At 36.1% G+C, this 15685-nt stretch overlaps 1 protein-coding gene across 1 annotated transcript in view; it reads left to right on the top strand.

Moving 5' to 3' along the window:
* The window catches only part of STIM2 (stromal interaction molecule 2), a 146715-nt gene that overhangs the window by 113419 nt on the left and 17611 nt on the right, over positions 1-15685 (top strand). Inside the window, exons 4-7 of the mRNA XM_072945459.1 lie at positions 5633-5744; positions 9129-9244; positions 12177-12354; positions 12874-13051. Coding sequence (XP_072801560.1) covers positions 5633-5744; positions 9129-9244; positions 12177-12354; positions 12874-13051 — 584 coding nt within the window. The remainder of the gene's footprint in view (positions 1-5632; positions 5745-9128; positions 9245-12176; positions 12355-12873; positions 13052-15685) is intronic.

The following is a 15685-nucleotide window of genomic DNA, read 5'->3' as shown; positions in this document are numbered from 1 at the left end:
ATAGGAACATAAGATGTAATTAAGCAAATAGTTACAAAATAAGGCAGTACATATGCTATTCCATTTGGTAGAAATAGTACTTACTATAGAAATTCAGCAGAAGGAGAGATCACTTTCGGTTGGAGTGTTTCTTCTGCTTACAACCTAGTTTGTACAACTGAGGATGTACCTATGCATGACTCATGAGTCTTTTTTAGAAGGCTGCTTTAGCTGGGTGGCCACAGGAATGCTAGTTTCTTTACCTCTCTGTTGCTGGCTATTTCTGGCCCTTCCTGTCCCTTCATTTTCCCCATTACTACAAATCCTGCTGCTGTTTAAAAGCTTTTTCTCTTTGGACCTAGTTATCATTTTTCATCTTTTTAAAATGCTGATCCAAAATAATTGTATGTTGGTGGGATTGACAGTAGCAAGTAGGAAGGGGAAGAAAGGGAAGCTGTTCTGGTGTAGAATCAGGAACCTCATTCTCAGTTACAGAAATAGCCTTTTTGATGGCAGCCAGGGAGAGGGATGATGGAAGAGTTCTCATCTTGCCTCTGTTCTGTGAAAATCCATAAATGTGTGCCCCCTCATTTCCTGGAGATTTGGTTCTAGTTACTCTCCTGTCCCCAGTCTCCCCTGTCCCACACTGCTTCCTTTGCTCCAGAGCCCTGCTCCAGCTCTGAATCCCCTGACCCTTTGAAATCCTGCCCTTCAGGCTATTAGAGCCCCTTTTCAAGTCACTCCCGTGGTGAAGAACTGGCATAGCTCCAGTGGGCTATTACGTTACTACCTCCAGGCCTTCAGTAGGCCATGATGCATGCTTGATGTCTTTAGTGGAGTCCTGAATCCATTAATGTAATTACCCACGACAGATTGTTCATATGTAATGTTTAACTATTGTATTACTATTAGTACTATATGCCTGGAAGGTTTGTTTCTGGGAGAAAATGTGTTTCGAGTTTTAAAGTTAAATAGTGAGCTGTCATTTAAGTCAGGAGCCACTTATATTTGCAGTGATCTTGGGAGACAGAAGATTAGAATTCCGTGTTTAGCTGTCCTAGTTACTAGACATGTGTAACTACATGTGTGATTACATAGCCTCTCTTGGCCAAGGCTCTCGTACAGACTGTAGAGATAATCGCTGTCTCTCCCGTGTGGTTATGGGGGTGGTAAATGAGAATGCATGTAAGTGTGTAATAAAGTGCAAAATCCTGTATCAAAGGAATGTGGCATTATGGTGTTAACTATTACCAGGTTAGATAAAAGAGCTAGTTCCTGCCCTCTAGGAACTCACCATCCAGAGGATAACACAGGCATGAACAGTTCCATTAGTGTATGTGGCAGATCTCATGGCAGTTGTATATACATGTGATCAGGAGCACAAAGGAGAGCAACTGTATTCTGGAAATGGAAGGAATAGGGGAAACTTTGAGGAGGAGGGAACTCCTGATCTGTCTTAAAGGCTAAGGAAGAGCACGCCTGGCCAAGAAAGAAGAAGGGAGAGCCATTCCAGGTGGAAGGAGGGGCATGGGGGAACATGACAGATTCGGAAAGCAGCGTACATGGCTGCAAGTGTGGAGCATAAACTATTTACTTGTAGTGCCTGATTCGATTATCAGGACCACTTACCCAACTCTGAAGAGGCAATGTTATTGCTCAGTGGTTAACAACTCAAGAAACGGGCTTGGTCTGAAACCTGGTTTGACTGTTTACTAATCTGTTTTATCTGATTAAGAACTTCACCTTCATAAACTTACAGGTTCAATATGATGGTAAAAGTACCTACTTCACAGTGTCGTTACAGTGGTTGTTATAAATAACTTGCGAATCTCTCAGTGTTTAATAACACATAGTAAATTTTCAGGAGCAATTTTTTTTCTTTCCTGAAAGTTCTTAGAGTTAACTTTTCCCCTCTCAGTAATCTGTAATGTACTGTTACAGGTTAACAGTTCAGCAGTATTTTAAACACCACCTCTTGTTTATTATAATACAATCATTAAAAACAGAATTTGAATGAATTTTAAAGATGGTCTGGCTCAAAGTCATTATTTTGTGTGTTGAGAAACTGAGTCACAGTTAAATAACCTGGTTGTGATACCATGGTGAGTTAGTGGCACAGCTGAGACTAGGATCAGGTCTATTTGCATTCTAGAGTTCTTTCTATTGGTCTTGGAATAAATTGCCAAAAATCATCCAGAGACACTAACCTGTAGCGTTGGCCACAATTTCTAGCAGAAACAATGTAAGCTAACGATGTGAAGATAGACAATTCTGTAGCTTTGCAGATAGATAAAACATATTTTTAAAAGAAATGCCATATCCTTCTCTGCCTGCCCCTCTGGTGGACGTGCTGTTTAACAACAGCGCAAGTGAAAGAGCAGTGAGAGGCGGGTGATGAGAAACTGGATAATTCTTAAATGAATAACTCCTTTGCCATCAAGAATTTCTTATACAAGCAAGTTCCTATTTCTCTTTATTTGGATCTCCTCTCTAAAATGTGGATATAGATTTTCATAACACACTTGTCAATTCAACATGGTCTTCTTCATTTATTCAAGGGGGCCCAACAGATAATCTGTTGAGAGCCTTTTGTTTCCTAAGTTCTAGGGCTAGAATGGTGAGTGAGAAACTTATGCTTCAGTGCTATAAACAGATGTTGCAGCAATAATCATACAGATAAATAATTATAATTAGTTAAATGCTATGCCTAAAAAGTATAGAGTGATATATGATTGTATAGCAATGTTTGTGAATACTCTTCGAGGAATTACAGTTTAAACTGAGATATGAAGGCTCAGTGAAGTAAATAGGCAGAGATGAGTCAGAGGGATGAGAAAAGGAAAGAGGAAATAGCATGTGCAAAGGCCCTGAGGAAAGACATGGTATTATCTGTCCTATGAATTGAAAGATGATTATTGCATTTGGAGCAGAGAAAACTAATAGAAAATACAGGTCCTGGTCATGAGAAGACAAGATATTTACTGACATCACTGAAGAAACCAAACAGCACAAGAAGTGAACCTCTCCCCAAAGTAAACTGTATGCTCTATGTCGGAATTTTGTTGTTTTAAAGATTCATTGTAAAGATAACTACTTTGGGGCCACTTTTATATTCTCTTTACTAGATACAGTAACACGAGAATTTGGGCACTTTAAACATTTATTCTTTTTCGTTTGATTTTTCTTCCTTTCTATCCTGGCTCATTTGGAATTGACGGAATATTTTGATGTACTGTAGTGTTTAGATCAGCGACTTTTGCTGTTGATCAGTTGGGCAGCCATAGAAATGACAAAGAGAATCTTATCCTGTTTTCTTGGCTGAGCTTTCTGTGTGGGTGTGTGAGGTGCAGCTGCGCTGCTGGTTTCTTGGCAGTCAAGACAAGGCAATTCTCAATGCAGTTCATCTTGAATAGGAAGAAACTTAAGAGTAAAAAGACTGCTTTGAATGTATTAATTTCAGTGGAAAGCACCCAGGGCCTAAACCTTTGGCTGATATTTATTCTAAGTTATTTGGCTAAATGGATACAGCAGCCTTAGGCACAGGTCCAACCTGTGGCAGGAACACATGAAGGAGAGAGATCATAAAAAAAAAGCTTTGTCTCAGTGTAAAATTACCAGTTACCATATATAATTTAAAAATTAATCTTTGTTAATGCTTTATTTAAGCATTTTTTCTAAAGAGCACTTAATGAAAAATGCAGATTGTAAAAATCTGGCTTTGCATGCAAAAGTAAATTCATAATTTTCTGTAATTTATCAGAAAGATCTTATCTCAGATTTATCACAGATGGATTCTCAGATCTGCTTTTATACTCACTTGTTTTCTTCACTCTCCTTTGGCCTCTTCTGTGCTCTGTAAGCTTTTTGTTTTTCCAAACCCTCAAATTAAATGCAGGCAATATGGAGCTCTTCTTTTTTCAAGCCCACTTGCATCCTTCCCTTTGGATAAACTCATCATTGTTCTTCGCATTCTTCATTCAGAAATGTTTGAGTTGCTTCCGCATTGAACTGCTTGTTTTTATGTCTACTGTTATTTAATATTAGTGCTGTCAGACTTCATAGGATCAGGTCCTGAGGTCAGTTAGCCTGAGTTCAGATCCAGTCCTGCTGCTGACTGTCTTGGTCCTGTTAACTTCTTAGTTTCTCTTCTCCAAAATGAAGATAATCATGTTAGTTCTCATACCTTTTTTTTTTTTTTAAGGCTTAAAGGAAAAAATGCATATAAATGGCTTAATTCAAAATAAGTATTCAGGAGAAGAGATGTTAGCTATTATTTATTTTATGATTTAGAGCCAGTCTTCTAGAATCCGTTAATAGCTATTCTCAACTACTGGGTGATCTCATTCAGTCTAAAGACCATCTATACATATGACTCCTAATTTATATCTCTGTTCCTAACCTCACTCTTCCCTAAGCTCGAGACTTGAATATTTGACTGCTAGTGTATATTTACACTTAAATATCTAATACTTACTTCAAACAAAACGTCTAAAAACAGAACTTTCGATCTCTATCACCTGCCCCCACTTGCCTCCCCAGTCTGTACCTCCTCATTTTTTCCTATCTCAGTTAGCGGTACGACTCTCTGTGCTTTTTTGGGCTTTCCTTTAGCCACTAGCCCCCATCCATTTCATTGACACATCTAACAGCATTTTTCCCAGAATATGTCTTGAATCTGACCACTCGGCACCGTATCCTCTCCTAGCACTGTGGTTCAAGGCTGTCCCTTTTGCTGGGACAGTTATAGAAGGAATGTTCTCCTTTTATCTCTCTGTTTTCAGTCTTTTCTCCTACAATCCATTCTCCACATTGAATAGTGATATTTTAAAAACGTGAATTATTTACCCCTCCTTCGATTATTGAAATTAGAAAATACCCAGAATTTTTGAAAGTCTTCAGTGACGTGGCCCCTCTGAATACTTTCTATCCCACAAACATAGCTAGTTCATTCCTTATCTTAAGGTTTTTACATGAGCTTTCCCCCCTGTTTGGATTACTTTTGCTTCTAAATTATCACAGTGTTGCCTCCTTGCAATTTTTAGGTCTCGGTTTAGATAACACTTCCTCAGAGAGGCTTACCCTGGCATCGTTCACTTCTTCCTTCTTTCGTTAATTGCCCCTCCCCACTCCCAAAATGATTTGTTTTATGAGGACAAAGACTTTATCCATCTTGTTTACTGCCATATTCCCAGTGCTTAGAATGGAACCTGATACTTGAAAGGTTTACAGTATTACATAGATGGACGTCTAAACACAAGAATGAATGAATAAATATGCATCTCGTAAGTTTTCTACAACCAGGGAAATGATGGATTATTTCATCCTGTTCAAACTTTGCATAAATGCTTATGTTAGAATTAACCATGCTAATGTTTTGTTCTCTTTTCCTTTATGTGTCTTCTCTGTTCTAGATTGTAAGCCCTTACGGGTAGGAGGTATGTCCCCATTGTTCTTCCCTTCTCATCAAACGCTGAATATCATTTTACTACTTACTGTTGATTGAATTGAATTGAAAGTCAGTCTAACATCTTTATTTCCCCTGAAGTTACAGTAATTGTATATGTGTGTGTGTATATAAATATAAATATATAATTTATACAAATTCTGTAAGCAGATGTCTTTAAAACATGTCTTATTCTGTTATCTTTTGCAGTTCATAATTGGACCCTTGAGGACACACTTCAGTGGTTGATAGAATTTGTTGAACTACCCCAATATGAGAAGAATTTTAGAGACAATAATGTCAAAGGAACAACGCTTCCCAGGTGTGTCTTTATTATCCAAATGTATTTTTCCTGCTCATGGAGAACTATGTACTAGATGTTACTTTTCAGTGCCAGATCTACAAGTTACTTCTGTGGTTAAGGGTGCAAAGAAAATACAAATATATCCACTCTTTAATATTTGTAAGGTTCTGAATTTACAAATTTTAATCTATTTTTCTTATCTAAATAATCAGGCCTTTTAAAAAATTTATTCCCAAGGAAAGTAATTTTGAGACTTAGAAGGTGGGCATCTTTTTTAGGTAACAGCAAAGGTTCAACTTCTTGCCACATGGTAAGTGTAACAAAAACTTACTCATTTGATACAGATCTATTTGAAAAGACCTATTTGAATGGATTAATATACAGAGCCTTCTTAATTGGTATTATTTTAATAACAATGATAACCACTTATATTAGTGACCGTTAGTTAAACCTCAAAGAAAAGAAGTTTAATAATTGTAAATAATTGCAAGCATTTTGAAATGTGTATTGCATGGAAGTACTCTGTATTATCTCACTTAAGCTTCATGCTTAAAATGAAGCGTGCATTGTTACTCCTATTTTACAGATTGGAAAAACCAAGTCAGAGAGAAGTTAAATGTTTTGCCTGAGGCAGCATTTGAATCCAGATAGAGCTGATACCTAGTATAGGATGCCAGTTTATTCCTTAAACTTCTGAAATTAATTGTCACTGCTTTTCTAATGATGTTTTTAAAATCTGTTAGTTAACCTAATAGTCCCTGTTAGTTAACCTAATAATCCTTATAGATTTGAATGTTAAAATTTTTTATGATTCCACTGGAGCTTGAGCCTTATCTGATTGCTTATGTTCCATTATGTTCCTGGATTGTTTATTGTATCAGAAAAGACTCTAATCCTTTATTACTATCTAATTATTAAATGGGTAATGTATTTCTAATCAATTTACCTACATATCCTATTTAACTAAGTGACTTTTATGGCTTTAAAGTTTGTATTTTGGATTAAGTTGAAAGTTTTCATATCTCCTTAAATATATTCTGAACATCATGGTAGGTATTTCTGATTTTACTGTGCATATGACTATAATGATGAAGTTATGGAGATAAGAGTCAATTCAACAAGTACATATTGCGTATGTTTTATGTTTATGGTGCACCTAGATGCTGGAAGGAAGAAAAAAATTAAATGCGATAGTGTTCTTGCTTTTAAATATGACAAATCCCTAAGTTAAAACAACACAGGATAGTAGAGCATTAAAGTGGGATTAGGTTTGTTCAAGTTATATATGTTATCCTGGCACTTCCAGTATTTTTCTTACATTGTCTTTTGAGAAGTTTCTTTATGTAACAACAACAGTGAAATAAAATAGGCTGCTTGATGTTTTGACAATAAATGTTATAGGCACTTTTCTTTTGGTTAAGTAAAGGTTATCACAGATAACCTCAAATTCTGGTAGAATTATTTAGATAACATCACACACTTAATGAAGATCAGTTTTAAGAATAGTGAACATGTTACTACAGAAGAAAAGCTACAAGTGTGGAAGTTCAGCTTTCAGGGCAGCCCATTGGAGCCTTTTCCAGTGGAGGCAGAGGGAGACTGGAGTAGCCTTCATCAAGGCCTTTTTATGAGGGAATGGAAATTTAAAGAGGCAATGTCATTTAACTTAAACAACTGTGTAAGTCACAGAGCTTTTTCTAGGGTAACTGTAGATATATTAGCTACTTACAAGAATGTGAAAGAAAATGTGTTACACATTCCAAATGTACACATGCATTATTATGTTTCCTTTCTGTGACATTAAAATATTGTTACACCTGCCAAAGGTAGCCAAAATTATGTTAGTTTTATGTCATGGTTATCTTTAAGCCTTTCACAGTGTGGTCTGTATTCTGTAATTCTTGTTTACCAGAGCTTATACTAAGGCTCTCTTCACCTGACACATGCCTCCTCAATCCTTACAGACTTGTGTGAACTTCACTGACATCCTCACCCACTCAGGTAGAATTGCTTCCACCTCTGGGCTCATATTAAACTTTGCATAAAATCCTGTTTTATAGTTTCCTTTTTACTACATCTCATTGTCTTCCTTAAATTTAGTCTACTGATTGTCTTGCTGTTCATTTGTGCATCCACCCTATGCATTCATTCGTCTATTATACAAACATTTATCAATTATCTACTTTTGCCAAGCACCATGCTAGGTTTGGGGACACAGAGATAAGACGTAGTTTTTGCCTTCAGGCAGTTTGACAGCTGAAAAATGTAACAGAAACATACATGAAAGGTTAATTGCAGAGATGATGAAGGAAGGCATTTTTAAAAGGGAAGGTTAGAATTCTTTACTCTCTAAAGTTTTTTAGAAGCCTCATAGAAGTTTCTGTAACTTATTCTTGCTTAGAGTTCTGAAATCTTCCTAAATAAAATGTAGTGGGCTCAGAGTACAGTCATTGGAATCATACATATTTGGATTTGAATCCCTGCCATACTTCTTACTGTATTATGTAACCTTGGGGAAGTTACTTAGCCTCTCACTACCTTAGTTTCCTCATCTGTAAAATGGCAATTTTATATATATTGTATATTTTGTTTTGAATTTTAACTGAGCTCTTGGCATAGGATCCAGCCATAAGTACATGCTTGTTTTTATTGTCGTTGTTATTAACAATTATTATTATTACACTTTGTGTCATAAAATCCTTATTAGCATCATACTTGGTTGTTAAGAAATCTTTGTTGATTACTGGGCTACTTGGATTTGAAGTCCAAAACAAAGTGATTTTACTTCCTTATTTCACCTGTGTCTTTTGGCACCCTGCATATTTTCTTCATTGCTAATTAAATGGTTTAATACTTCTTATTACGTAAATCCCTCAATTTACTCTCCCGTCCAGAGAAGACTTTCTGCTTTCATTTATGACCTCAGGGGAATTTAATTTTTAAATGGTTTAAATATTAGAATGTACAGGTATAAGTTGTTTGAGATATTTATTTAAAAAGTGAGATGATCTAAATTGAGATTGATTTTTAAAAGTCTGCTATTAAGTAAATTACTTACAATTTTCTTTTTGTTTATGAAATGATAGTAAAATGCCAGAGGTAATTAATGATTATAAAATACTTTGAATTTGGTAAATTTCTAAATCATATTAAGTTAGAGTGTAAAGTAACCTTAGGAAACAAAAACATCAGTATAGCAACTAAATTATTAACATGCAGGAGTGTCCACAGCAGAGTTTGCATTGAAAAGGTTTGATACATGTAATAAAGTGTTAAATCACACATGGATGAGCTCATATTCATCACTAATATGTAAACTGTGTTAAATATGTTGCTCAAATATTTAAATTTGCATACTAGAAATATTTTCATTTAATATATATGTATTTTTTTAATGAACAGGATAGCAGTGCATGAAACTTCATTTATGATCTCTCAGTTGAAAATTAGTGACCGGAGTCACAGACAGAAACTTCAGCTCAAGGCACTGGATGTGGTTTTGTTCGGACCTCTGACACGTTAGTATTCTCTCTTACAAGTTATGACGCAAAAGAATAATCAGATCATCTACTTATCATTTAAAGAAGAAAAAAGTAAGAAAGGTGGTTATGGACTACTGAGAAGAATCTTCTGTTAGATATAAAAGATGTAATATTATCTTCAAAGAGTTATAGTGTGAGATTTTCTGTCATTGAAATATGGAATGTGGAATTTTCAAAGCTGGTTACTGATATAAAAAGTTGAAAAACCATGTTGATAACTCAGAATTAAATTTCTAGATTAAAAACTCTTTAAGTAGCTTTCATATTGATGTTATTATAACTGGAGATTCACTAAAGAGTCCCTTCAAAAAATGGTGCAGTCTAAAACCATCTTGAGAACATGAGGTAATAAATCCTAACTTGACTTCATTAATTACTAGGAAAAGGATTTTTTTTGATATAGATCGAAAACAGAGGCCTGCTTAAAACTGTACAAAGTAGCAGACTGTCCTGGCAGAACACAAGGAGGAGAATGTTATTTGATTGTTTTGAAGAACATTTAAGAAATTGCTATGTCATATTTATAAGGAAAATAGACCTTGTACTTGTTTACTTTGACAAGAATACTTTATTCCCAGAAGGGAAATTTAATATATTTATTTCATTTAACTTCAAATTTCAGAAAGCTTTGGGGGAAAATGTTTGAGGAGTACACAATTTAGAGGAATAATGTTTTATTTTTCAGAAGCTCAAAAGGAATAACAAAATTAATCTAAGAAAAATGGCTTGTAAAAATTATAAATTAGGAAACTAATGTTTATTTTATTTTAATTCTTGGCATCAAGAGACTTGCAGATTCCTGTGATACTGCTCTGGGGGTGCCCCGGCCTAAGAAGGGTGACTGGAGTGGTTGGATGGATTCCATGACTTTACTGGAGTAGATCTTTTTTGGCTCAGGCTAAAAGAGCAGCTGATGAAACAGCTGGAACTCCCCTTTGTGAGAGTTAGTGCAAATGCACTGTTGGTAGAAATTACAAACCCTAGGAAATAGAACACTGTTGAAATGCCAGGCATTCTACAGAGCTGATACCCCTTCTAACCTTTTCCTTGTCCTAAGTTTTCAGTTGAATCTATTGGGGATTGTCTTCTGTGAGATTCTGTCTAGTTTTTTCATGTGAATGATTGGTGAAAATAGAAATTAAACGATAGAATTTGTCTCTACATACAAGTTGATCAGGAATATTTATATTTTATTAATTCAAGAACAAACCACCCTCTACGACAAACAGTATTATCATTTGAAAAGAAACAAAACTAGTCTCGAAGAATGTTGAAAACAAATGTTTTAATAAACAACCAGTTAAAAAGTTAATGATGCATTATATTTTAAATGTGTTTGTCTTAGAATTATTGTTTGAATGAATGAGCCCTACAGTTGGAACACCCACGTTAGATTTATAAAAATGGCATTGTCAAGTGAACAGAGATACATTTTAAAGGAGTTCTCACTGAAATCTTTTCCAGTTTGTGGTACTTATTATACAGTCTGGGACTTGTCCATCTGTTTGTTGTTATTTCTGGTGATTATAGTTCAGCCTGAACAAGGCTCATATTTGAACTAGAGCCTGCACTGAACCTCTCAGTCAGAGGCAGAATAAAAATAAATCCTTTTGAAACGTTAACCTTCTGCTAAAGAGTGAAGAGTGAATCCTTTTCACTGTAGATGAGGGCGTGCACTCTGGAAACATGCAACCTTGAGGGTCTGTGGCATAGAGCAGGCTATTTATCACACTGTGTGAAACATACACTAACCCTAGATTTGTAAGCATGGGAACTTTTCATTTCTGTAGACTCTTCACCTCATCAAATGTGCAAAACGTCTTCCTGCTGGAGGCCTGGACGGTCTGGCAGTTTTTCACCAAAAAACTAAATCTCTTTGCAGCAAACATACATTGTATTGTGTTAGTTATTGTGTCTCCCTCCACAGAGCCCCTCAGTCAGGGACAGACTAGGAAATTATTTGCTGATTTTTGTGTTTTGTGTCACTGAAGACAGTAGGCCCTGGTTCCTTGCTCCTTACTGTAGAAAGTGCTGGGGGCCACGGTCATGCCTGGTGCCTTAGGGAAGGCGATCCTGTTGTTTCTCTAGTAACCCAGGTCTCTCTGGCAGGTTGCCACCTGAAACAGTACTTGTTAGGATCATTCAACCCATGGTTTCTCAACCATGGCACTATTCACAGTCTGGGCTGGATCATTCCTGGATAATTCTTTTGTTACCGCAAAAGAGGGGGCAGGACAGAGATTGTCCTGTGCATTATTGGATGCTTAGCAAGATCCCTGGCCTCTACCTACTAGACACCAGAAACGAACACCCCCACTTGCACCTCCCAGTAGTGACGAGCAAAACTGTCACCTGTCTGCTGGGGAAAATAATCCCCTTTGGCTGAGAATCCCTAATTAGTCACAGTTACATGGCTACCTGCTTTGGGGAAATGCTTTTTCGTGAATGATTAGGATTTCAGTTTGTTTATCAAAGCATGACAGCTGCCTAACTTGACTGAAGGAAAGGAATTGGAATGATAATGGTGATACTCCATGACTCACTCTTTTCACCCCACAGGGGGCCATTCTCACTATATATACACGATGGGAGACGCTGTGGCTCTTTTAGTGGTCCCTAGGACTTTTGTTACTGCCTCCTATACCAGCGGGGCATGGTGCATCCATGTGGGTTTATTTCTGCCCTCCTGTAGGTCTGGTATATCAGGCAGTTATAATAAGCATATTGATTCTTTGAAGAAAGAATTTTTTAAAAGACTTGAGCTTGTATATGGATGGGACATCTTCATATTTTGTTCTGTTTTGTTTTTAGATATCTCCTACATTTTTTTTTGTAAAGTGCCTCTGTGTGTTGATTTTTTAAAATCATACTTAAAGATTAATTTAACCATCTGTAATTCTCGTCATAGGCCCTCCTCATAACTGGATGAAAGATTTTATACTCACAGTTTCTATAGTAATTGGTGTTGGAGGGTGCTGGTTTGCTTACACGCAGAATAAGACATCAAAAGAACATGTTGCAAAAATGATGAAAGACTTAGAGAGTCTACAAACTGCAGAGCAAAGTCTAATGGATTTACAAGAGAGGTGAGTAGATAAAAAAAGGCTGTAAGTCTTGTTATTTATGTGGGAAAGTGCAGTTTGTGAATATGTAATATGGGCATGTGCTTATACACTTAGGTTGGTACACACATCAGGAATTGTATGTACACTGCATTTCATATTTTTAGAAAAGTGTCGCATTGTCATAATTACAGATTTATTCTAAAGGAATGTACTAGGGAATAAATGGGAAGACCAGTGGAAATAAATCACCTATAGGTAGAATTATATGTATAGTTAAATTTTATTTTTAACATGATTTAAATCATTATAAATTTCTTAACTCTCCCTGCTATCCCTGTGTTTTTAGCTCAAGATAACCAAAATAGCTATGTAGCAGGCCACCTGATGTTTTTGTTGTCCAAACTTCAGATTAATAATAGAAAATGCTGTGAATTCTGATTGAAATATGTATCTTATTGCTTGATACATATTTATTCTTCATTACAATAATGAAATTTTGGAAACTTTTGTGAGGAATTTTCATTTTTATTGTTCTGTAAGGCTTGAAAAGGCACAGGAAGAAAACAGAAATGTTGCTGTAGAAAAGCAAAATCTAGAGCGCAAAATGATGGATGAAATCAATTTCGCAAAGGAGGAGGCTTGTCGGCTGAGAGAGCTAAGGGAGGGCGCTGAATGTGAATTGAGTAGACGTCAGTACGCAGAGCAGGAATTGGAACAGGTATTTACATTTTAAAAAAGTGTTTGTGAGGATATTGTTTTGCCGCTCTGAGGAGCTTTTTTGTTTTTGTTCAAACTCCTACATTTGGTTCCATCATATACTCTTCCTTAGTTAGTAAAGGAGTCATTTGTTCATATTGTTAGCATTGGTCAAGGTCCATATAACAAAATAATGAAGTACCAACTAAAAGGTAAAGCTTCCATCATGTTCACTTCACTCATGAAGTGTTATCCCATGCCATGTTAATTGTTTTGAGTAAATTTAAAGTATTTATTTAACGTCTGTCATATGTTTCAGACTATATCTAATGTTAAGAATCTCTATTAAACATCATTTGAATCCTGTTAAATGGTTTTAGAACATAATCTACAAATTCTGAAGTTGTCTAAAAGGTGTCCTTTCCCAGGATCTGCTTCTGCTATGCATTTACTCAAGAAGGAATTCAGGCATTGCGTGGTCCTTCAGAAAAGGCAGGGGCTGGGGGAAGGCATCCTGGGAGAATTACAGGCAATTATAGACAGGTGTATTAGTTTTCTAATCCTGCTATAAACAATTACCACCAACTTAGCGGCTTAAAACAACACACATTTATTATGTTACAGTTCTCAAAGTCAGAGTCTAAAATAGGCCTGCAGGGCTGCCTTCCTTGTGCAGACATGAGGGGAGGATCTGTTTCCTTGCCTTTTCTAACTTCTAGAGGCTGCCTGCATTTCTTGGCTGATGACCCCTTCCTTCATTTTCAAAGCATGTCACTCCAACCTCTGCTTCCATGGTCTAATCCTCTGCTTCTGACTTTGACCCTTTCTTTACTGATAAAGAAACCAAGAAACAAAATGAGGGTGAGAAAACTTGTTCAAGATTAGGGAGTGACTCAGTTGTAAAGCCGGGCCAAGAACCGAGGTATTCTGCCTCCCACTTTGCTTTATGCACTGTTGCCTTCTCAGTCAAGAGCTAAATAAGAAATAAGAATTATGTAATGGATGAGTTTCAATTTCAACTCATGAGAAAGTGTTTGGTGTACATGACTAGTTCCTTTAAGATTGTCACTTTTGGTAGGATTGTCTGACAGAGTGCAGCTCTTTTTTGTTAACTGCTAACTGTTCTCTGTCATAGACCAGACATCTGGTTTTGGGTCTTCCGTGTAAGGAATTTCTTCTTGAAGTTGACTCCTAGGACTGTTTTGCCATCAGGTCCTATTTACCTGACGAATCTTGTCTGTACAGAACATAGTAAAGAACCAGGGAGTTAACAAAAAAAGCCTAGCCGAAATTATACTGTGTCCAAGAATTAGATATTATTTCCTTTTCTCCTGTGAGAACTCCATGCCTGTTCCCACTGAGATTTCAATTCTTGGTTTGTTCCCAGGGCTGAACTAAGACATTTGTTAGCTGTTTTTCTGAACTTTGCGGACAGGGAAAAAACAAATCAAAAAGTAGTAGTAGGAATTCTTCTATAGAGTCATAAACTAATAGCAATGTTTCTGGGGAAACTGCCTCACAGTGAGGGAAAAGACACAATACAAAGAAGGAGCCCAAAGTTACAAACATTTAAGCCTGGGGTTTGGGGCGTAGAGACCTTGCACACATTAGTAGACCCTAAGATTACCATGATGCTACATTCCAGCATAAATGGAATAATCCTGATGAGATTCTGAGTCTGTGAAAAGTGGTTTAAAAGAGAGAACTGGGTATTTAAAAAGAGTTCTGTCCAACATGATTACAGTAATAAGATACACAATTTTATGAGTGCTCACTGTATGCCAGAAGTTTATGCTACGCATATTATTGCAAATATTTTGCTCATAAATTTTAACCCTCACTATACATAGATATTATTCTCACTTACAGATGAGATGTGTAGGTATGAGATGCTATTATATGGCAAAGGCAAGATTACTTGTGTCTTCTCCAAAGTCCATGTTTTCCCATACTACTATTAAAAGCTTTGTTTATAGAAGCAAGTTTAACTGGGAAATTAATTTATGTGTAATGTCACATAATCCACAATTCCACATAGTTTGAAGCATTACTGTATCTTGTCTGGAGGGTAATCAGCTTCCCAAAGTTAGAAGACAGAAAATCTGGTACATATTTTATATAGTGTTATTTTCCATAAAACAAAAGCTTTTGGGTGAATAATAGTACCACTTTATATTTTGTGTGGTTTAAGTACTTTTCACATAAATGATTTCGTTCTTAAAGACTCAAGGAGCCTAAAGTCAGGACAAGTCATAGTAACGCCTGTTGTACATGAAACAATAAGCCTCAGAAAATAAAGAACTTGCTAAAGGTCACAAATACAATAAATCATGAAGTTGGGTCTAAAAGCCAGGTTTTCAGATATTCAGACTGTTTTTTTCTGTGATCTGTTTTTACTTATTGCTGTTTTATTCCTAAGAGATAAAAATTTTGCAAATACTCATTTTAAAATAATTTAATAATTCATCATTTGTAAAAGCTACTAATTACTCAATTTTCACTGCATCCATTTCCCTATAAATAACAATGTAATTCAAAGTGAGGATTGGAATCCAGGTCAAATGATAAACTTATGAATAATAGTAGAGAAAATAGTTGCTATTGTTGGAAGGTTAGAATTTCTAAAATTTTGAGACATTATTTGACAGTCGGTCAA

This window comes from Vicugna pacos, chromosome 2 (genome assembly GCF_048564905.1).
Source record: "Vicugna pacos chromosome 2, VicPac4, whole genome shotgun sequence".
NCBI lineage: Eukaryota > Metazoa > Chordata > Mammalia > Artiodactyla > Camelidae > Vicugna > Vicugna pacos.
The sequence above is the reverse complement of the archived record's forward strand: the minus strand, read 5'-3'. Positions and strand labels throughout refer to the sequence as shown.